Source organism: Elephantulus edwardii, unplaced genomic scaffold (assembly GCF_000299155.1).
Source record: "Elephantulus edwardii isolate Elephantulus edwardi_28Jun2011 unplaced genomic scaffold, EleEdw1.0 scaffold00076, whole genome shotgun sequence".
Classification (NCBI taxonomy): domain Eukaryota; kingdom Metazoa; phylum Chordata; class Mammalia; order Macroscelidea; family Macroscelididae; genus Elephantulus; species Elephantulus edwardii.
In genome coordinates, this window is record NW_006399826.1 from 3,975,756 (window position 1) to 4,000,154 (window position 24,399).

The 24,399-nt window shown below is 41.0% G+C and overlaps 2 protein-coding genes across 2 annotated transcripts in view; one reads left to right on the forward strand and one right to left on the reverse strand.

Annotated features, from left to right (window-relative positions):
* Positions 1-356: 356 nt before the first annotated feature.
* On the reverse strand, positions 357-19,884 carry SLC39A6 (solute carrier family 39 (zinc transporter), member 6). Its single transcript, XM_006889229.1, has 9 exons — positions 19,156-19,884; positions 17,413-17,596; positions 16,103-16,272; positions 12,989-13,207; positions 9,702-9,807; positions 4,689-5,066; positions 3,467-3,547; positions 1,663-1,853; positions 357-509 (listed from the first exon to the last, which is right to left on the reverse strand). The coding sequence occupies exons 1-9, from the start codon at positions 19,882-19,884 to the stop codon at positions 357-359; spliced, it is 2,211 nt and encodes a 736-aa protein (XP_006889291.1).
* Positions 19,885-22,942: 3,058 nt separating this feature from the next.
* ELP2 (elongator acetyltransferase complex subunit 2) overlaps positions 22,943-24,399 on the forward strand; it is a 57,102-nt gene continuing 55,645 nt past the window's right edge. The window contains exon 1 of the mRNA XM_006889230.1: positions 22,943-23,080. Within this exon, the coding sequence (XP_006889292.1) occupies positions 22,943-23,080 (138 nt within the window). The remainder of the gene's footprint in view (positions 23,081-24,399) is intronic.

A 24,399-nucleotide genomic window follows, 5' to 3' on the forward strand; every position in this document is an offset into this window, starting at 1 on the left:
TGTTAAACTGGTTTTGAGGCGGGGGTGGGGGTGTGAAGACTTTTTTCCACATCTGAAAATACAGAGTATGTCGTACCAAATTTCTTCATTTACACAACTAACTGTTATTTTTCTGGTGAATTGCACATAAAGTTTATATTACCAAAATGAATAACTTAAATATTAAAACGTACCTTTACGTTACTGCCATAACTGACCTTACAAGTGTTAACAAATGACAATATTCAGTACAAAACACATAAAATACACTAACCTTAAATGCTGCATATTACAGCATGCAAACTCTCATCTCTCTATGACCTATTTGAATTACACATGACAAAGCTTTTTAAGCTACTCTAGCATTTAGAATGTAACTAGAAATTTATACGAAACACAATTCTATGCTCAAATACAGAGATAAGCAACATAATCCCAAAACCTAAAAGTATCCCAGCATTCTGTAAAAAGAAGTATCCCCAACGGCTACATCCATGGTCACTAGCATCATTATGCAGCATCTCAGGTACCTTAAGGGGGAGGGAAAAAAAGAGAAGCATTCAGGTTTTCAAAATAACATTTAGTTTTTAAAGAACCTGCAGGATAATATATTAGTTTAATTTGCAATTAAATAAGCCATTTATTAATTCCTTAATACGTGACCACATGCAAACTGACTCTAGCTAACAATGGTACACATTTCCCTGCAGTTTAATTAAGAATGGTTAATTACAGTGTATTAAGTAAAAATTTACTACCTGTATCTGAACAGACTACATGTGGTTCACCAGAAGTTCAGAGACACAGAAACTTTACTATCTGAAATACAACTGTAGCACTTACACTGGCTGTGATTATTATGTGGATTTTATCAACAAAAAAGATATGATTCCTTTGTCAATTAATAAGGACTCTGAGTGTTGTGAAGTATGTATCAGCACAATATGGTTTGTGCTAGGTTTCCTCTAAACCTAGAAACAACTCAATGTCTGATTACTGAGATTCTCAGAAAGACATAAGATGCAGGTGAATATTTTTATGAATCCTGATTTCACATTACGTGGGACAAAGGTGTGCTTGTGATCAACAATCCAGAAAAGATAAACTCTTAGAAGATCTGTATTCTGTACTCTATAGAGTACAGGAAAAGACAAAGTAAAAGAGTATTTCTCATTGTTGTTGTTGTGGTGTACTGTTTAGTTAGAGCCAACCCATAGCTGACCCTCCAGCAGGTTTAACTGCACAGGAGAAAACTGTCCATCCTTTTCTTGTGGAGTAGCTGGTAGATTTGAACTGCATACCTTTTGAAGTGTAACTCCTTACCACTAGGCCACCAGAGCTCATCACTACTGTAATTCTCATTATATTATATTACTTTAATTCTACCATATTATAGAAATTCTCATTCCTATAATAGAAAGATGAGAATTAGTATATGTCTCATTACTACTGTATATATAATCTAAACTATTAAAACATGTTTGTAATCAAATATTCTATTTTATTGCAAAAACTTCCAATGTCAAATAAGAATCACAAGAAGGAAATGGTATAGTTCAGTAACATTGTGGGTATTGTAACTAATGTTAGAAAACACTGTATGTGAATGGCTAAATGAAAAATCAACCTGCTTCCTAAGCTTTCACTGAGATAATAAGTGAAAACAAAACAAAAACCACTTACCATATCAACGAGAGCAACATACATGAACAAGCCAGCCGTAAGGGCAAAAATCCACATAGAGACATTTTCAGCATAATGACCAATGAAGATTCCTGTTGCCATGCCAAGATAGGCCAGCATGGCAGACAAAGCGTTGTAAAGAACAGCCTGCTTCACAGTCATGCCAGCCTTCAGTAATACAGCAAAGTCTCCTTTAATAGAAAACAAGAGGGGATAAATGAAAATTATTTTTAAAGATTTTAATGCTTTTTACTCTAAGATTTCCCCGATTTAAGAAAACGCTCCAATTTTTATTTATTTATTTTTTTTTTTGGCAGGGGAGGGAAGGGAAATAAAGGAACAGAATTAAGAATTATCCAAAGTTATCTGGCATGTTACTAGGAGAGGTTATTCTCTGGAGAAGGACATTATGCTTTGAAATATGGAGGTATGGTGAAAGAGAGAAAGGCCCGCAACCAGGAGGGCAGACACAGGGACTGCGGCAATGGTCTTGAGTGTGTCAGAGACTGTGAGGACGGCACGGGGCAGGACAGTATTCAGACTGGATGTTTGTAGGGCTCTTAAGAGTTGTACTGGACTCAAGGTCACCTAACAACAATAAGGGTTAAGATAGTGTAAAAAGTAAGAGGGGGGAAAAAAGTAAAAAAACCCACTCAACACACTATCACTGCGTTGAGAACAATAACAATGCACAGTGACCTCCCCTTGGGTTTCTGAGGCTGTAATTCTTTAAGAGGAAAGACTTCTCTTTCTCTCATCTGCCTCACTTTTGTCCCATGAAATTGATGATGACTCACACCACTGACCTTTTAGGTGGGAGGTCAACATGTAACACTCTACATCAAATAGGCTCCTTAAAATAGTGTAAACCAGAGCAATCATTAACATATCTATAAAATAATGTATTATTTATGTAAGGTTCTTTTTCAGATGGTTTTTAACTTTGTAAATGAATAAATATCAATAACCTACTACTACGTTCTACACTAACTTTAAGGAGCTTACCGTTGGCTACAAAGAATAGAAGGAGAGTAGAACACATATATGAAATTATAAGCAAATGTTAAAGGCAACGTACAATTAAAAGTTAAGAGTCTACTGTTATAGTTAGAAAGAGAGATAAATGAAGGCGCAATGAAGGTTAGTAATAACAGCTGTGTTCACAGGCTGAAGGAGCTACAACATGCAGCATGAATCAGACATTGAAGGATTACAACAAGCATTGATTAGGAAGCCAGGAGGCCTTCTGAATGACAGAACACATACCAAGAACAAAAATTCAAATGGTATTGGGGCTATGACAAGAAGAAAAAAATAGACCTTAACTGTGATCCAGAAAGATTCTTGGAAAGTTTAAGGGACAATGATTGGTAGGAAACAGGTCTCTGTATTTTAAATTCTAATGACAGAGAAGAAATCTTAAAAACACTACTCATCAACTTCCTTCTTCAGTTTCAATGAGATCTCTCCGCTACTGTTCTCTATTAATGGGAAATGATTCTTTTCACATGATGAAAAAAAAAGATTGTGGCTTAGGAAGAGATCTGGGAGGGGAAAGACCAGGGGGCGAGGACTCGGAGCCTTTCTGGCAATCCCATGTGGAAAATTGTGTCCTAGTGCTTACAGAGTCCGAACTTTGTCTGCAAACAAACTTGTGCTCAGGCAGGAAGAAATGAACTATGGCAGCAGACTTATTAGAAGACACGGAAGTTATGAGGAAGCTTGCTAAAACTATCATTAGCTGAAGCTGGTGAGGAGCTGACCTCCACCCACCTGGCAGATACAATCTATGTGGTCCTCTTACCTAATTCATGAGGCAATTCATGACAGAACACAGCCACGGAAGTACTCAAGCCACTTGATAATCCCTCAGTGAAAGCAGCACCTGTGTGAAAATCAAGCCGAGAAAAGTTGGCTACAGTATTTCTCTGTGGACGTGTTTTAATTATACCAGCACACAAAAAGAAAGTGAAAAAAAGATGAGATACATTTTGTTGTGAATAAAAAGAACTTCCCCAACTCAGTCTTGCATCTTCCTCTAAGTAATTTTAAATTATATTTAATTAGGTTTAACTTTTCCAAAGGAGTACAAGTGTGTGGCAGGAAAGGGAAGGCTCAACTACGCTGCAGAATGAACAAACGATCTTACACAAACAACAGAAGGAATCATCACCAATTAAAAACCTACTTAAGATGATAAAATGACTTCAAATGTTTTAAAAAATTCAGCAGAGTAGAACTATGTTTTTCTGGCCTCAGAATTACCACGTAATTGTAATCAGGCTTGTTTTTAGTGATTCTTTCACTGTTTGGTAAGGAGATGAATAGCGTCTTCTCTTTCAGTTAATCACAAATCATGGCTGTAAACACGCACATTCCCCTGGCTGCTTTTGCAGTAGAGGAGAAAGAGCACTAGACTAGTGTTTTAATATAACTACAAAACAGCCCTGCAAGTTCAGGCAAGCAGCTTCTGCCTTTCAGGCTTCAGCTGTTCTATCGGTAAAGATTTCTTAGATCCTTCCAACAGCAAGTTACTGGAATTTGTACACATTCTATAATGTTCCCATTATGGCATAATAATGTAAGAGTAAGAATTCTGTAATTCTTCTCTGAACAGATAAATATATGAAAATTCCTTTAACAAAAAAGAAAGGATAATGGGAAAGTTCCTTTTACCTTAACAAATCTGCAACAGTTTATACAACAGATAATGGAATTTAAATGTTCTGGTGATAAAATATCACATATATTCCAAACTAAAGCCAGATTGTAAGATCTGCATATTAGAAACAAGTTTTAATAGTGGTAATTTAGGTAAAAGTTTAGGCAGAGTTCCTAACAATCGTACCTAACCAATTCACTACTTTCTAGGCAAAGTCGCCAAAGCAAAAACCACATTCAGACCATCTTGAAAAATCAATTCTAGACTTATTAAGCAATTGATTCTGTGTTAGAATTTGAGACAGGCTGTTTAATGTGACATTTTCAAAGTCATCACAGCAAGGAACAGGTGAGTAGATGAATACCAATTGCCAGGCCATCGCTGAAATTGTGCAGGCCATCACCCATGATCACCATCCACGCCAACGTTGCAATGCCAGCGTCTTTCAGCTCCTCCCGTGAGTAGCGCTGGCTGTGACTGTGGGGGTGGTGGTTTTGGTGGTGGTGGTGGTGGAGGATGTGATGGTAGTCATGATGGTGGTGGATGAGGTCATCTGACTGGCCAAGTGTGTCATGGAAATGCGAGTGGCATTTATTCTTGCACCCTCTGGGGACATATTCATTGTAGACTTCTTGCGGATGGGCATGCGCTATCATGACCTCTTCCTCTTCCAAGACTGCTGGCTGCTGAGAATCAAAGTGTGACAGTTCTTGGGTGTCTCCTTGGAGATAGATCTCAGGACCTAGGTTGAAATATAAAGAACACTGGGACAAAGGCAGAAGGCTTTTTAATGTGTTCACATACATTTCAAACAGTCCGATCAACAAAGTCGACAAATACAGGAAAGTGTGGCAACTCTCCCACATATACTTTCAGAACTAGACATCACTGTTGACGAGTAACAGCAAGAAGTTTCAATTAAGTGTTAGAAATGAAATAGTTTAACATACCAACATTATGAATGGGTTTTAAATAGTAACTGTCAACAAACTCCCCCACATTCTTCCTCAGTTATTTTTCTTCTTTACATTTTAAAAACTTGCTTTCATTCCCCAAGATCATATTATAAAAGAAACATGTTGTTTCAGAAAAATCTGTACAGTTTTGGAAAGGGAAAATGAAAGGTCAGTATGCATAATTCCATCTGACATGAGCTTTTCTGTAGCATAATTCAATGAAAAATCGAAGAGTCTGAAATATAATTATCATCAAGAAGGAGTAATTATACACATTAGTGCAAAGAAAGGTAAAATGCAGCAAGAAAGCTGTGCAGCCAGTCTTATCGTCCTTTTCAGAGTTGTTCCTCTTCCTTTAGCATTAGCTCACTCTTATCAACATGTCCTATCTAATCTTTGAAGCAGTTAAAGTTGTTTGTCAATTTGATCTCATACAGACATCTTAACAAAACCTAATGTTCAAGACAGACATTCGTTGGCTCACGGTTCGAATCCACCAGATGCTCTGCCGGGAAAAGGAGGGACAATCTCCTCCTGTACCAGTCAGATCTGATTTGACGGTACACACACACACACACACACACACACACACACAAAGACAGACATTCCTTATTAGCTAAACTACCGCTGATTTTGAAAAGACTTCAGGGAATATTTTTGGTTTAGAGTTGAAAAATTATCTCCAGTTTCTTTTGTCTACGATGGCTCCAGAAAAATTGGATTTCAGAAAAACTGGAAATTCTGTCCCGCATTTTCCGCTTTGTGTTTAGGATTCTTCTCTAGAATTTCTTCTCAACTGTTCCATAGTGGGAGTCTGGCCCTGTCTGGTTCTGGACTCATGAAGGAGATCACCTAGACATTCCACTTCCTCCTCCTATTCCTGAAGTTTGTTCTTCCAGGTAAACAGAAGCCCAGTTGTACCTTGAAAGACCTTTCACAAGCTTCAAAGACCTCAGGCACCAATGTAATGAACTAAGAACGGAACATGTTATTAGGCCAATTAACTGGGATGTCCCTAAACCTCCAAACCAAGGAACCAAATTCTATAAGGTATTTGGTTACACATTAGCACCTTTAGCAGGTACTCATGTAATCACAAGATTTTGTGTTTTGTCTTCTTCCTTTATTGCTGTTGTTATGTGCCCTCAACTCATAGTGACCCTATCTACAGCAGCTCTGAAGCCTGCCTGTCCTGAGCCAGTCTCACTGATTCCACACACCTACCTCTACTGCCCCAGTTACTGCATCAAACCATCTCATCGGTGTCTTCCTCTCCTGCGCTGTCCCTCCACCCTTCTGAGTTTTGTTTACCCTGGTATTAATTTCTTTGGAAGCCTTTCTGACACTATGGCCCAATTCCAGAGCAGCGATTTCTTCTTCATTACACATTTCAATGCAGTCTATGAAATAAGGTTGAAGAAGGATTAGAAGCAGGAAGGAGAGGCAAGGCTATTAAAGATGTGCTGGGAAAGAGTGTGAACAAGTGGCCTTACAAGTAGGCAGCAGCCATAATACAGTTTGTTATTTCCTCCTCTATGGTCAGCAACTCTTTTCCAAGTACCTAGCGGTAGGGAGGTAAGTTGCCAATCTGAGGGCATGGAGCTCAAATTCACCAGTGTCTCTGCAGGAGAAAGATGGGCAGTCTCTTCCTGTGCTATTTACTGCCTCTGAAAACCTGCTGGAGGGTCAGCTGTAGGTCAGTTTCAAGTCAATGGTACGTGACAGCGACATCACTCTATTCTGGGCACTGCGGACATACTGGAATCTCTGCTTCAATGTTGTTATGAGGGGAAAAGCACTTTAAGAAGGAACATGTAAAAACAAGATCATTTAAGGCCCTGAATAAGATCATTTCAGTGCTTAACAAGGAAGCATGTGAAAATAAGATAATTTAAGGCACCTGTGTGGTAATTGGAGGGTAATGATTAGGGAAGATCTCAGAGGAAGAGAGATGAGCTGAGATCAGAATGATTATAAAAACAGTTTATGTGAAGATTTGGAGAAGCGTTCCAAGAAGACAGAACAGTGACTAGTACACGGGCCCTGAGGCAAAACTGAAAAATGTTCAATGTGGCTGGAGATGAAAGAACAATCCGAAGGTGGAGGCAGGGTAGGACCTCAATAGTCAAGGTGAAGAGTCTGGGGGGAAAAGGCCAAGGGGAAGAATTCTACTCTGACCCTTCAAAACAAAGAAGTCATACACAGGATACATGTAGATAACCATAGGATATATGCAAAAAACAGGATATATTGACAGACAGGAAAACAAGAAAGAGAAAAACCAAGAAACAAGCTACTAACTGGGAGAAAAATCTCCAGTAACGAATTATCTGACAAGAATTTAGTAACCAAGATACAGAAAACCTTGACAACAAAAAGATAAACAACAATCATAAAAAGGGTAAAAAACTTGAAAAGGCATTTTACCTATGAGAACGTTCAAATGGCCACCAAGCACATGGAAAAGAAGTCCACTATCATCAGTCATCACTCACTCATTGAGTCAGAACTGACCCAGGGCTGATCCTCCAGGAGGTTTTAAGTGACTATAAATTGCATGGGAGGAGACTGTCCATCTTGCTCCAGTGAAGCAGATGGTGGATTCAACCTGCCTGACTTTGGGTTGGAAGCACAACTGTTTACCCACTAGGCCACCAGAGACTTCTCTTAAGCCATCAAAGAGAGATGCAAATCAAAATGACAAGGAGCTACTATTTCACTCCCACTAGAATGGGCTCAAGCAGAGCAGAGATTGTGAGGCGTAGCAGGACAGGGCAAGGTTCTCAACTGTTGTTCGTAGAATCACTGAGTCACGGTTGACTCCCAATACCTAATAACAATCGCTAGAACTAAAGAATAAACTCATGAAACAACAAAGGTTGGTGAAGATAAGGGCAAATAGGAACATCTGTCTGTTGCTGGTGGGGATGAAAAATAGTACAGCCATTGTGTAAAATAGTGTAGTTATTGCAAAAAAAAAAACCCTTAAAAAAACCCCCACCAATTGACCAAGCCATTCCAGTCCTAGGAACATACCCAAAAGACTTGAATGCAGATTCAGAAACTCGTGAGGCAGAAAGAATCTAGATGCCTATCCGCAGAGAAGGAATAAGCAAAATGAAACGCATTTCTCTAACAATGTACTACTCAGCCCACAGAGAAAATGAAGTCCTGATACACGCAAGCCACAACACAGATGGAGCTGACATTATGCTGAGTGAAATGAATCAACCACGAAAGGAAAAATACTGTATGACCTCACATTTCAAACAATTAACAACAAACCACTAGGAAAAAGCAAGTCAACAGAGACCAACGTTTACTAGTGGTTACCAGGAGTGGGCAAGTATAGAGAAGAGAAGCTGTTGTTACTTATGGGGTGTTACGTTTCAGTTTATGGTAATGGAAAAGATCATCACATTTGTTAACAGTGGGGGCTGCACACCTGATGAATTTAACTGCCATGAACAGGTTGTACGCCTGTAAAATGCTGAATCGGCAAAAACTGTGTGACAGTTATTTACAACAATGAGAAAAATGGGGGGCGGAAGAAAAGAAAGTAGCCAGGGCTGCTTATGGACACTAAACAATATTTGGTATTTGGATCCAGGGTTGGGCATTTGGGGTTGTGGTTTCATGGGGATAACCCCGTTGACCTAATAATACCTGTGTGACTAACTGCCTCCACGAACAGCTGCTTCTTTTGCTCTTAGACTAGAAGAAATGGATGGTGTCCAGTCTCCATTGATGAACATTTTGAACAAAGATTCTACAGAAGATTGTAATCAAAGGGATAAAATGGAGAACAGAACACCATTCTCATTGAATCTAGTCTTTCTGGAATCATAGAGGCGGGATGAACCCTTGAAACTACAGCCCTAAGATAGTCTCTAAATTGTAAACCAATTTATCCCAAAGTCTTTTCAAAATCACAATGGTAACTTTTTATGTGTGTACCGTCAAATTGGATCTGACTGGTACAGGAGGCAACTGTTCCTCCTTCTTCAGCAGAGCATCCAGTGGATTTGAACCGTGCACCTCTGGGATTGCAGTACAGTTTCCTGCCACTAGGCCACCAGAGCTCGCTGAGATCTATCTTTAAAGACTGGAGTAATGATAGCAACAACTCAAAAGATTAGGTGGGAAACTTAGTGGGTAATGGATGCATGCTAACAGGGAGGGGTAACTCGGAAAACAGTGGTTTCCAACAGATGGTTGCACAACTCAATACTGTCAATGTGACTGTCATTTACATGCAGAAATCGTTCGTGAATAGTTTTATTTTATACACTCCCAACAATCAACAAAAATGGGATGGTGAAAAAGAACATGGTCCAACTCTTCTAAATAGCTGCCAACAAATCACCGAGTAATTTTAAAGTTCTCCTCAGCTCTCAAATTGTTTGATAAAAAAACCTTACGATCATCTGTGTCCACTTTGTCCTCGTTTGTTGAAAGCTGAGACTCATACTTGGACAGCTGCTTCTTAATCTCCATGTCATCATCATTTTCAGGTTTTTTCTGATTCTAAAGGGAAAGCCATACTTTAGTTGATTTGTTTCTGTATATAGATTTAAATGGACAGTTAAGCAAAACACAGAGATAACCACACCGTGATCAAAGATCTCTATCTGAATAAAAGCCAGTTCTTTAAAGGCATAATTTGTATTTTTATTTGCATAGCCATGTTGGTTGTGGTAACTGATTAAAAAGCTGAGGAAGACATGTCAATAATTTGAATGCATAGAATTATCACATACTAATCTTCTGGGATGTTCCCTAGGTCTCTATTTTAAGTGTAGTTTGCATTCAGTAATATACCACCTGGGAGATGGTAAGGAAATTCTCAATTTCAAGCCACACCCCAGACCTAATAAATCGGAATGCAGATTAACCAGATGCCCAAGTGTTTATAGGCACATTGAAACAGAGAAGAAATGCCTTATGGTAACAATTGTGAACTAGCTTAGAGGCATTTTCTTCAGCCACTGATTGGTTTACAAATTAATAGTTGGGTTTTCTCGTAATTCTTTTTGGTCAATAAAATCTTGTGCTTCTAGAACATACTGAACATTTTCTGTAGAATGTTAATTATTTTTAACACGCAATACTTTTTGTGTAGTAAAACACCATGAACAAGTTGCCACTTTTTAAGCAAGTCTCTTGAATTTACCAGTAGACTTTTTTTTTTTATTATTTTTGTGTGCGTGTACCGTCAAATCAGATGTGACTGGTACAGGAGGAGATTGCCCCTCCTTCCCCGGCAGAGCATCTGGTGGATTCGAACCGTGCACCTCTGGGATTGTAGTTGCAGCTTATTGCCACTAGGCCACCAGAGCTCCCCACCAGTAGACTTTTTTAAATGTCTCAAACACCATGCTTGAAGTACTGTCCCTATCTGAGTCTAAGCAATGCTATGCTCCATGAAGTTTATGCTTTGAACAACAGTGCCTGTGCATTTATTTATGTATTCAAGACGATGAAAACTGCCACACCAACAGATTTCTCATTTTGGTGTCTCAGAATATGACTTAAGGGGGGAGGGGAGAAAATGTGCATCAATAAATAAATAAAAGAGGGGGGAAAGAATATGACTTAAGAAATCAGTATTACCATAGAAAACTGCACTGCAATCCTAAAAGCACATGGTTCGAATCCACCAGCTGCTCTGCAGGATGGGCAATTTCCTCCCATGCGATTAACTGCTGCTGAAAACCCACTGGAGGGTCAGCTATGGGTTGGTTATGACTTGATGGTACACAACAACAACAACAGCATGTATCTGTGCATTCCTAGCTTTTAAGAATTTTAAAAGCAAATCACACATTTTTAAACTCATACCATAATGCCTCTGAGTAAGTACTTAAATGTCTATGAGCATAATTACTTCAGGGTATCTTAGATCACTGTCACTTTTTATCTTGAACAATGAGGTATCTAGAATTTACATCATTGTTGTTACTGCTGTTGCATCAAATCTGACTCATGGTGACTTCATGTAAACAGAACTAAATACTTCCTGGTCTTGTAACATCTTCACAACCACCGGCATGTTTATGCCAATCATTGCAGCTATAGTGCTAAATTCACTTGTACGAGAGAGGGGTCTGGTATGTACAAACAGAACGAAGTGGAGCCTTGGTGCTATCATCGTAAACTCTTGACATGAGTCTTTAATTCATTTTAGGTTCCCAAAGCTGCCTCTGTTCACAGTAGTTCCTCTAGTCTTGATGTTGACATAACCATATTTCCTAAAGATGACAATCCTTTTCTCTTGTCAGATGCAGCACCATAATCAATTCCCAAAGGGACATTTACATTATAGTCATACAGATGCAAGATTGAACAGTTTCTGCTTGATGGTCATGATGTGCAGCACTACTGATAAATCTTTACAGTGAACCCACAGAAAACAGACAAACTGGGGAAGCGATTGAGGAGTGTACCAGAATAGCCTATTCTGTCGCCATCCAAGGGTGACTCTGAAATAAACTAAATGGTACATGTTGCTAACCAATCACTTAACGTCACTTATGTATTAGGAATCCGTTGCTATGAAATGGTCACTTTGAGATAGCCCACAGAAAGTCTTTCAGTCAATTGTGACACTTCGGGTCAGCGAGAATCACAGTCCCATAGCCTCACATGTCTTCATACTATGTACGTGATGAAAACAGTTATTTCTATGAAAACAAAGCTTAACACTTCTGAACGACTCAAAGGCAAGATGCTAAAAAATGGCTATCAAGTAACTTCTAGCATCTATATTCAAAGTAGCTTTACAAGTGTGTAACATCTTGTTCAATTTTAGAGAAACTAAATTTGGAAATTACAGATGAATCAGCATAGCCAGTTGAGGAGAAGTACTTAATGACTCTGACTCAAAAGAAAATTGTGGTCTCTAGTAAAAGATCAGAATATGAGCACATGACTAGTTTTAAATGAAAATTAACTGTATCACAATCATAAATACTTTCAAGTCTTGCTTCTAACTTCTTTTTTTAAGTAGGGTCGCTATAAGTCGCCTGCGACTCGATGGCACTTAACAACAATTAACATCAACATAGAGAGATCAGCGGGCCCAGTGGACAGAAAGCGATGCTACCAAGCCAAAGGTTGGTGACTTTCAATCCGCGGCCCTCGGGCCTGTCTTTCATTGTTTTTGTTCAGACATTCCTCTAGGTAGTATAGCCCTGGTGTACAAGATGCCGTACTGTGGTAACTTGTGGTTGCTGTGAGGCTGAACACTGTGACACTGATGTGTCAAATGCGTTAATGGCTGGTTACCCAATGCGGACAGAGAGTGGGGTGGAGCTCCCCGATTAAAACAAGCTTGGAAGGAGAAGTGGCATCCACTTCCGTAATGGCTTGCCTCCGGAAACCCTACGAACCTGGAGAGATGAGAGACACCCAAGCATTGAGGACTCTCCTTCATAAGGTCGCTATGAGTTGCCTGCGACTCGACGGCACTTAACAACAACAAATTCTTTCTTGACTTTGAAGAGAACACTAACCAAAAAATGATTCTCAAGATACAGAATTATTCTCTAGGAATGCTTCTGGAAGCAGAAAGTACCTCGAAGGTACTGAATTCACTCTCAGACTTGAATCCTATACTCTAGACATACTGTTCTAGCAATCAAGTTCAAGTATGACTCTAAATGAATGTCAGATGTATATAACAAGTACTCAGTATATTTTTTCTTACCTTTTTCTTCTTATCTTTAAATTGCTTGATCAATGTGAGTACATGCTCAACAAGAAACATAAAATACAATCCTCCTAGAGCTGTCAGACCCTTCCATGTGGAATCAAAATAGGTACTTTCTTCGATATTTTGAGAAGACAGATGACGGAAAAGTGGCCCTCTCTTCATTTCCACTGTTGGTTCTTCATGGCTGTGACTATGGTGGTGACTTGCATGAGACTAAAGACAAAACAATACATTTTTCAATTAGTTTCACACCAACTGTTGAGAAACCATAGGTCAAATTTTTAAACATTTAGAATTAGGCAATTAATATAGGTGTTATAGGGAGCTCTGGTGGCCTAGTGGCAAGAAGCTGCGCTGCTATCCTGAAGGCACACAGTTTGAATCCACCAGTTTCTCTGCAGGGAAGGGATGGGTAATCTCCTCCTGTGTGCAGGATCATTCTGGAATTCACAGGGTTAATAGTGGTTATGGAATACATGCCAAAGGACTTGGCTACAATGCCTGAAAGCAGGCAAACAATACCAAGAGTGGATGGGACTGAAAGTAGTCTCATACTCCCTGGAGCATGTGCCAACATAAAAAGAGATCTGTTAAACAAAGACTATTTTCTAAAATTCTTGATAAGTTTGTTAAGAGTGCAGTAAGACCTTGTTCATGAATACAAATATGCTTTCTTGAAAACTGTTCATGCCTATCTATGATTTGTTCCATATTACCTATGCTTCGTTCCATATGTTTAAACATTTACCCAGCCTATGAGATCATACTTTACTGTAAGCTTTCATTTTCTGCTAGTAAAAGCTGGGGCTTCACAATTTCTCAACGTCATTTGCCTGAGAGAGCGGTGACCCCCTGAAAACCCACATTTCTTATCGCTGGTCTTCTCTCGACTCCACGAACACACTAACAACACTGTGTGATTTGCTGCCTCTGAAAACCTGCCAGAGGGTCAGCTATGGATCAGTTCCGACTCAACAGTAAGCCACCACAACAAGGATGCCTCCCCCGAATACATGCATGCGATAATAGAGAAACTGTGCAATGATCATCCATGATCCACTGACAACCAAATAATTTTAAGCGGGTAAAAAGTGAAAGACAATACACCTAAATTGCATCAGAGCTCTGACAGAGAAGCCTATGCCAACATCACTGGCACACTTACAAGACACTGAGTCTGTGTGTGGTGATAAGGTCTGGCAAGTACTCAAAGTCCACATACTTTTGCATTTGGCAACAGGATGCTGGGGCACTGAAAATACTGGGTTTTCTGGATTAGGAAATCAAGTGTGAAACAAATTAAGAAAGGGGACCCCTTGCACAAACTGCAGGCATTTCTGAAATCTGGTCAAGGGGTCAGTTAGCAAAATGCTATTGTGCTATGATGAGGTTTGTAGGAATGGGGCAACTTCATTTTCCTACTTATCTCCAAGTCTTTAGAAGAAATCTAAATGAGTCTCATTGATTTTCTGCCTGATCACTGAATCCTAAATACTTAGTGAAAACGTAAATTTGTTTTGCCACGCCTGTGGGATTCAAGAATTCACTGAGGTTAATATAAATCTTTACATAGATATTTAATCCAACCCTGAAGATAAACACTAACTTTCTTGGGTTGTTGTTGCTATTATTAGGTATTGACAAGTGATGAATGACTCATGGTGATCCTATGAACAAAAAGTCTGAACCCTGTTCTAACCTGTCTGACACTGTTGTGCCCACTGCTGTAGTCACGGTGTTAATCCATCTCATTGAGGATCTTCTCGCCTTTCCTGTCTCCACTTTTCCAAGCATGAAGTCCCTTCTCCAAAGAACAGCCTCTCCTAGCAAATACACCCCAAACTATGTGAGACAAAGCTCTGCCATCTTTGCTTCTAAGGGGTACTCTAAGACTTATCTGTTTGTTCTTTTCATAGACCAAGGGATATTCAGTACTCTTCTTTAATACCACAGCTCAAAAGCGTCAATTCTTCTGTTATTCATTGTCAAAGTCTCAGATGATATGCATAGCAAGTAATGGAAAAGACCATGGCCTGAACCAGGTGCACCTTAGGCTTCACACTGACCTCACTGCTCCTCAGTCCTTGACAATAGACTTCCCAATGCAATGTATCTCCTGAACTCCTAGTACCTAGAGTGCTGTTGACTATGAATCCAAGTCAGAGGAAATCATTGACTGTTTCAATCTTTTCTTCACCAATCATATTTTTTGTTAGTCCAGAGGTGAGGTCTTTTGTCTTCTGGATGTAAAAAAAAATCCATATTGCAGTCTGTAGTCTTTGATCTCCTGCAACTTTCTTGGGCAGTATATGTAAAGGGACATATACTCTATTCTGTTGCAGTTAACACTAACAGGTAAACAAATGGTTCACACTACCGTAGCCTCTTACAGTTCTCAGAGCTGTGTAGAACTTGTATTTTCAGGCTTTGAAAAAGTGAAATTAGTTTGTAATTAGTAAACTTCCTTGAAGGGAGACTGGAGAGCATTATGCTGAGTAAACTAATTTAGTTTCTAAGGAAAAATACTGCTTACAACCATTATTGTTAAAATAGAAGGGTAACTAGTAAAACAGGTATGGAGACCCAAGGAAAGAAGAGGTGGGAGTAGACGGGTCAAGATGGTGAGGGTGAAATCACAGGGTTGCACAATTTGGTGAAGTAAAAGGAAATGAGAAAGACCTATCAGGGATCTGAAAAGACAGGGTAATGATGAACATATCCAGTATTCTATTAATTATTAAATTTACTTTTGTAAAACACAATACATAGCAATGATACTATAAAACACAATGTGACTGAAGAAAAGCGTGAAACACAATGTATAGGAATGCTGTAAGCAAACCAATATTTAAAAAAAAGAGAAAATTCCTTTAAGGGGAATAAAACCAAACCCCAAATAAACCAACATAACAAACCAAACAACTCCACCATAAACATGTCCTTAGATCTGACAGAAAAAATGCTGCTTTCTGTTAACCAAATTTATTTTAAAAATAATTTCCCAGCCTTTTTATGTCTCTGCCAAGAATTCTAGTTCAAACAAAAACCCCACACTTTTCTCCATGCTAAGTAATAAAACACATTAACCAGCCAGATTACTGTACTTACGTGTGGAAGGAGGTGTAAAAAAGCGTCACCACTCAAAGTGCCAACGGCCAGTGCCACCAGGAAACTCAAGAGAAATTTGAAAAACACCCGGTTCATGAGAGGCACTAAGATAACACCCAGAAGGGACAGGAAGCTGATGATGGAAATAGCGATGAAGCCACCAACCCAGGCTGTCAAACAAAACAGAGAAAGGGAAAAGTAAAAATCAAATATTGATATGCAGAGAAGTTAAAGAATTACAACTTTACTGGCAACAAACCCATGGCTGCTGAATCGATTCTGACTCATTGTGGCGTCTACAGGACGGAGGTGAATCACAGGACGGAGGAGCCCCCTACAGAGTTTCCAAGCCTGAGATCTTTGGGAAAACAGACTGCCTCATCTTCCTCCTGACAAGCAGCTGGTGACTTTGAACCCATCGACCCTTGGTTGGCAGCTGAACACTTTAACCATGGACTGTTTTAGCAAAGCAATAACCAAGAAATGTTGCGTTAAATCAACAATCTGATAGTTAAGAATCCTTCATTTTAACAGAATAAGCCTACTGCAAAATTTTTTAGCCTAATGACGGGTGAGGCAGCAGAAAGAAATATGGTTACCAAGGATGAACACTAGCACTTGAGAACTGAGATTTCAAGACTCTCTAGCAGCTAAACCATGAAAGATAAGAAAAAAAAAACCCCAGGAGCTCAGCTTCAGCAACAAACAAAGGCACTCTTTCTTCCTCATCGTTTCAGAGCAGATGATTCTAGACCAACAGCAGCAGCTTTTATCGGTAAGGACAAACCAGCACCAGGTTCCTCGCCAGTAGAGAAATACAGTCACACCATGTAACAAGTCCTCATTTCAGAAGGTCAGGTCATTTTATATGGGAGGACCTCAGATAAACTACAAGCTAAACTTTTTTTACCCCCATGGCGGAGGGGCCCTTAACAGGCCTGCTTTCTTCATATTCAGGGGAGAAATCAAACAAGGTGATACATTTGGAATGATGCTGCAAAAATGAAAGGGTGACCTAAATATAAGAAAAAGCACATCAATGCATCAGTACTATTCAGTATCAGCTTCATTTTTGCATTAAAGAAAGGCAAGGGTACCTAGTGTGTTTTTGGGTTTTTTCCTATTTAGTGACAAAAGTTTATTACGGTGATAAGACAGAGATATAGCTAGTGAGAGGTAGGCAATGTAAAGAGTTAAAGTGAAAGCAAAAAAGGGGGGTAAGAACACCTGGGAAGGGAATGGAATGGAAAGGGTGAAGACAAACCTTACAGCATGCTCTCGGCAGAAAAGGAGAGGCAAGAGAACGATACCTATTTGTAAAGAGTAAGCTTTTGGAGGGATTTCAGCTTTCTTTTCACTCGTCGTGTGAATGAGACAAGACCGCGCATCAATCTGATTGATGATGGCTGGACAGAGGTAGTAGAACTCGGTGGTGTTCAGCAGAACGTGGAGCCCCATGCCATGAGAAGTGAGCAGCTTTGAAGCGTTGAAACACTGATGGACACACAAAAAAAACCCCAGTGAAAATCACCCAGAGGCATTCCCACTAGAGAATCCAGAATGTTGCTAACAGAATACACTTTTCTTAATGAAGCTACTTCCTTATCTTTCACATTTATGCAAAATTAAAAGTGACTTTTGTTTTGAGAACCAAAGAACAGGTTCAGGCACAGGAGAAAGGATGTCACAAGGCTGGCATCCCACTTTTCCTGCCACTTCTCAGGAGAAGCAGTTGCGTCACCAGTCATCTAGGAGAAAAGCCTCCCATGAAACAGGTTAGGAGTAAATGGACATTCACAAGCTTGTTAACTCATTGTATAAACCCATTAAGGAAATGAGCTGTAATTGTGAGATAAGGTTGGATAGAGATTGAGAAAGAAGTTCTTTTTAGGATTAATGCTATCCTACGTAGCCTAAACAAGCCCAAGACATGTTGTTCTTCCAGCAATGATCCTACTTGCAAAAACTTATCTCAGTTCTGTCTACATACCTGGCAAAATAATGATGTACAATGAGAGAATATTAAACTATGCATATTACTCTTACAGTGAGCAACGCTAGGTAGCTAGGTAATAAAACAAACCTGTACTGGCAGGCAATTATTTCAACAATTTAATGAGATGGTAAGCTTAGATGAAGGGAATCTCCTCTAACCAACTGATCTTCCAGCCTCCATCTTTGCGGGGGGGGGGGGGGGGGGGGGGGGGACGACCAAACCTGTAGCTTCTCATCTTCTGTAAAGCTACTCTAACTCCCGCAGTTCTCTGCCATTAATATTCAATTCATAACTTTATTATTGGTGTTGACAGTATGACTCTTAGTACAATTATTCAGATGCAGGCTGGTAATGAAGAATTTAGCTTCACTTATAAAAGTGTCCCCAACTTAATCCTCACTTTTGACATCTCTGCCAAAGGCAAACTGGGGGAAGAGTGGAAGCCTACTCTGGAAAAGCTACAAGAAGCCGGAACCACACTGCCCAGTGTTTTAAGGTGTGCATCCCAGAGTTCTCTGCAGCTGCTTCAACTCCAGGAAGGCACTGTGATGTCTACGCCAAAGAGGGAGCACTAGTCCTCATCCATCTTTTTTCCTTTCTATCTACCTTGATTTTCCTCTCTAGCATGGATTCTAACTCCTGCTTTTCCAACCCCGTATTTGCTGTTTTTTCAACTGATAACATTCACCTTTGGGTTTACAATGCAACTTCACATGGACTATGCCACAAGAGCTTCCTTAAGTCATCTTTTAACAATTTTGACAAAAATAACTTTGACATCTGCTCTTCTTAAATAGAATGAACTCTCGTGGCTTTTTCTTTTTTTTAAATTTACACAACACTATTCTTAATAAAGAAGCATTTTCCCATTAGGAACGTTTGTTAACAGTAGATGAACATAGAGGTAAGTGCCATTCTGAGATGGCAGAAATTCCTGTGTCAATTACTTTAGAATTGTAACATTTATTTTAAACTCCTTACGACTCTAGAACGGGTTGACAATGACAGAACAGACAAGCATGTCTATTAATTAAAATAATGAACACATTCATCTTACCTCTTGAGTATTCTCATTTGCATTTCTGGAATGTGCAGAATCTTTTCTAAGTTCACTCACAGATTCATTAGTCTTTCTACTAGCAAGACGGCTCAAGCGACTCTTTTCTGTGATGCTGGGCGGGGTGGAACCACTTATGTCTTTAACTTTTCCAGGTTTTGGAGTCTCTATAGTCTCTAGAAAGTGAGTTCCTTCAGAGACAGCGTTATACACAGTTGAGGTCACTTCACTGGCACCAACACCATCCTTGATGAAAACATTTCTTCTACTACTGGTGTTTTCTGGTCTGTGAGATCCTTTCCCTTGGCCACTTCTGGAATCTTTACCTGAATTATTGGAATCGTGGTCTGGGCAAAGACCCTTCCGATTACTTTTACCTGAAGAAGCATGATTATGGTGAGCGTGATGGTCGTGGTCAGTGTGATGGTCGTGGTCAGAGTGATGGTCATGGTCATGGTCATGGTTTATATGGATTCTTTTCATCTTATCAATGCCTATATTCTGAAGCAATTTTCTGAACCCTTCAACTGACAAGGAATTGTTTTCTCCATAGCGGTGGAAAAGCTGCTGCAGATGGTGTCGCTGTGTTGTAACTGCCAAGTCAACATTGATGCCCGATTCCCAATTTGAAACAACTCTCTCAGTGGTCTGAGTGAAAGCAACTGAGGGACTTGTGATATAGGTCAGCAGAGTGAAGGTCAAGATCACAGATAAACTCCTCTCCGCCATTGCACCTTCCTAGAAGACAGAATAAAAAGCAATGCTTTTACTTAGAAAACAATTTTTAATAAGAAGACTGCTGGAATCGATTTCTAATTACATTATCAAGACCACCATTTATTATGAGCCCAATACTTGCTACTATGAAGGAAAGAGAACTACAGTCCATGACTCTATCTTTGCATTGCTACAACATAGGAAACAATAGGTAAATATGAAGAGACTGAATTCAGTGCCATAAAAGCAGTAGGAATTATGAGACAGAAGAGATCCAGGCAGCCTACTCTTGGTACGGGTAGTCTGTTATTGTATTGAGAATAAGAATTTAAAAACAAAGCAAAATTCTCATGAAACCATCATGCTGGGAAAGGGAGAGTGAGAAAAAGAGAGGAAGACCCTCAGTAAGATGGACAGGTACAATGACTGTGACAGTGCACCTGAGCAAGGTGGAGACTGTGAGAATGGCACAGGACAGGGCAACGTTCTGATCTCTTGTTCACAGGGCTGCTGTGAATTGAAACTGACCCATCAGCACCTAAAACCCACCTCGATTTCATGAAAAGTCCCTTTTCTTTTATCAAAAATGACAATCAGAATTTCAGGCTAATTGACATTGACATTTGTTTAACTCACCTTTTCAAGCAAACCATTTTTAGGTCCATTTTGCTTAATCCTAACTGTCTAAGGCCCCCAATTTTGCAGGTTTCTTGCATATCAGTCCGGTAATTTTTATGTACACTCAGCTACATGTATACTTTAAAAAACACAGCAACAGTGTCTTTTGTCACCACTAAACAGTCAGTCGTATTTCCATGTCAGCACATTTTTATCAACCTCATTCATTTAAATGACTGTATGATCAAAAGGACATAGCTGTTGGGTGCCACCAAAATGAAACCATGACCCATCATGGCCTCTCTTCACACTTTGCTGTGATAAAGCCCTTTCCTGTAGTCGCTGTGTAATGAAGTTGATTATGACTTCCTGCAATTCAAGATACTGTTCTTACTTTGCTACAGATCAGTGAAAATGTTATCGGAGACTATCACTCTTCCAAGTGTTTGGAACCAATGGCCTAGGTCCCAAAGAGATGGGCAATCGACTGAAAACTTGAAGGGTTTCACCTGCTGTGAGTTGGGTCAGATGCAAGGGCACATAACTATGTGTCCCAAATAGGAGTCAGGAATTGAGGTGGGTTTTTTTTTTACATTCCACTATGCAACCTTAATTGTGGACTCTTGTGATAACCGTAAGACCCTATCATACATCGCTTTTAAATTATTCACTCCCTCATCTGTTTCAGTGCAGTATACACAATTTATACTAAGGTGGGTTTTCAAAATCAGAAAGGTGCGAATATGTGTGTTGACAGATCAGGACCAATGATGGATGGCTGTAGTGGCCAAACCCATCTGCTTCAGTAAAAGAGCAGAGATGGAGCTCGGGGGAATGAGAGCAATGAGAGCGAGAGATCAGGGAAATCTGGCTCTACCATGTTCAATTGTTCTTCCTGGATGGGTCTTTCACACTCATCACCTTGTGATAATCTGGCAAGAATCATTTGCAGGGTGCACTAGAAAGCCACACCTTAGGATTTAAGACTAGTGTTCCAAGAACTGTCATGTGCTTCGTTAACTTCTGCTTATCATACCGGCAGCATTAGAAAATGGGTGGTAACACCCCTGAAGAACACTCGTAGCAGCTTGAAATCACGGGGATTCACTTAATGGACAAAGGAAAATCACGAAGCCATCTCTCTCACTTGGAGGGTCAAGGAGTGTGGTGGGTGGGGACAGCCCCGATGGACGGAGGGGTGCAGCTCGCAACCCCTCTCTCTCTCTGGAGAGGATGCGCTCCTCCCGGGCCCTGCAAATCGGCGCGTGCTGCAGGAAAAAAGAAAGGGCAGCCGCCCTCGAGAAACAAACGAAGGGAAGAGTGAAAACGAAAGGGAGAAGGAGGCACAAAACTTTACTTCTGCAGGCTTTCCCCCCTTTAAACACGTCAGTGCCTTATTCGAACATGAGATGCTAAGTACAAACTTTCTCCTCTGAAAGTCGCCGTGGATGCTGGAGCCCATCCCCGCAGCCCAGACAAGGGCATCTGGCTTCCCAAGCCCGGCGAGCGCCCTAAACAGGCTCCCGCTGGTCCCCTGCACCCGCCCGGCCCTCGGGGCCCCTCTGCGCGGCTCGTCTCCTCCCCTGCAGCCCGAGCCGGCTCGCAGGACTCACCTCTCCGTGGCCCGATTGGCCGGCGCGAAGGTCCAGCTCAGTCTTCAGTCTGGTGGGCGCGGCGCTGGCCCCGCGCTGCTTCTCTCTCCGAAGAAGTCTCTCCCAGCGGCGGAGAAGCCGAGAAGCCGCAGCCGCCCGCCCCCGGCCGCTGCCCGGTCCGGAGGTGCCGGCACCGAACCACTGGGCAGCCGCGCGCCCTCGCCTACCCGGAGCACGAGGACAATCGCTAATTACCCCGCGCCGCGCGCCGCCGGGAATCACCGCCTCCTCCTGCCATGATTGCGGGGCATGCGCAGTGCGGCCGCGGCGCCCCGATCCCTGCAGATGGATCCGCCGCTCCGTGTGTTCGCCGGCGCCGGCGGGCTTTAGGGGGTTGGAGGAATTGACAAGACTCGAGCTCAGTCAACGATGATACTTGTTGGGGGCCCTTTGTCCATTAAAGGACCCGAGAACCGGCCTCGTCCGCTGTGGGAGCCCGCTGGAGAGGGATGGCAGGGGTGTTTTCTGTCGCTGCCTTGGTACGATAGTCTCAGGTCTCCCTGGAGAGTCCCGAGCTACTCAGGTTGAGTCTTCGCTTCTATTCTAGAAGCGAGGCTGGCGGGTTGGGCCTCAGTCGAGGAGACGGGAGCTGGTAGCAGCATCCTCACTGTAGCGGAGTTGGAGTCGTTGCAGGGGGCGGGGCCGCCAAGGGGCGGGGTCTCCTGCAACCTGCCCCGCCCCGGCCGCCCTGGAAAACCGGTCCGTCTGGAGGACGCCAGCGTGGGAGGCGGCCTGGCGAGTAGTTCCGCTTCGAAGGCGGAAGTGCCCCCCCGTGGCTCGGTCGCTGACCAGCAGACGACATGGTGGCTCCGATGCTAGAGACTTCTCACGTGTTTTGCTGTCCGAACCGGGTGCGGGGAGCTCTGAGCTGGAGCCCTGGCCTCGGAGGACTTCTGGCCTTCGGCACCTCCTCCTCTGTGGTGCTCTATGACCCTCAGGTGAGAGGGATGGCACACTGGGGAGTATTTATCTGAAAATGCGTTTCTTGAAGACTGTGTTAGTAAGCTGCTCTTCAGTCTTAAAGGCACTAGGTTCGAATCCACCGGGAGAAGGATGGGCAGTGTCCTGTACGATTTACTGCCTCTGAAAACCCGCTAGATGGTCAGCTATGGGTCATTTCCGACTCGACAGCACACAACAACGAGTTATTAGAGAATCAATTTGGGTTTTAAAAGATTTGAAGTGTAGGTATGCATCAAGCCTTCCTCAGATGCCATGTCTTATTTCTGTCTCCCTTACGTTAGGAAACATTTGTTGTATTGCCTATTAAAAAAGTGTTACTTTAGCGACTGGACATTTTAAAGAAAATGCCAATTAGGAAAAAGGCCATAGAGAATGGAGATCCACTGGGTTTGAGGCAGGAGTTTTTGTTTGTTAAGTGTTACCTACAGTCTTTCACCACCTTGGTTGATTCAGTGTGTAGTTTTGGCATGTTTCTTCAAATTCCTTCTGACTCCATTCTCACTGCTTATTTTGGGCATTATCGTGTTGCTATTAAAAGCAAGACAATGTATAAAACCTAAAATGCTCGAAATTAAAACAGCAGGAGATTGCTAGGTGAATTTCTTACAGCCCTGTTTTATTTTTATTTTTAAAATAAATACAATTTTTAAATTTATTATGCTTGAAAGTTCCATGAGCTTCAGATGCACTTTGTTAGATGTCCATTTTTTTTCAATTTCTTAATCTTTCTTCCTGATACTTGTTTTTTTCCCCATGATCTTAAAAAAGATTTTGTTTTTTTAGAAACTTGTCTGTACTTACATGTTACCTTTGAAAATGAAAATTCACCCATCGTAATTGCTATAAGTCTTACTTATATACCCTTGGTTTGCTTCACAAATGTGTTGCATCCTCAGTATGTTCATTCTGGTCCATCCTTATACTTTGATCTTCACTTTAAAGTAATTGTTGACTGGTCCCATGCCCTTGTAAAACCATGATGTTGTTATCTTTCTGTCATAAGTGTAAATTCCCTCTTTATAATGATTTCATTGTTGTGGAATGTCGGGTCTTAATAATGACTAGAAGATCAGAGAGCTTTGCAGAAGAAAAGATGCAGATTTATTAGAGGACAAGAAAGGTATAGATTGATGGCAGAGAATCCGGAAAATCCTGCAGGAAAATACAGCAGGTCTGAGAGGAGGGCAGGTGTGTGTCTCTGAGGAGCAAGTGTTGAGAGAGTTTTTCTTTTTTTTTTTTCTATATTTTATTAATTTTCATAAACATTTACAGAGATTTTGGGTTTCCATTCATT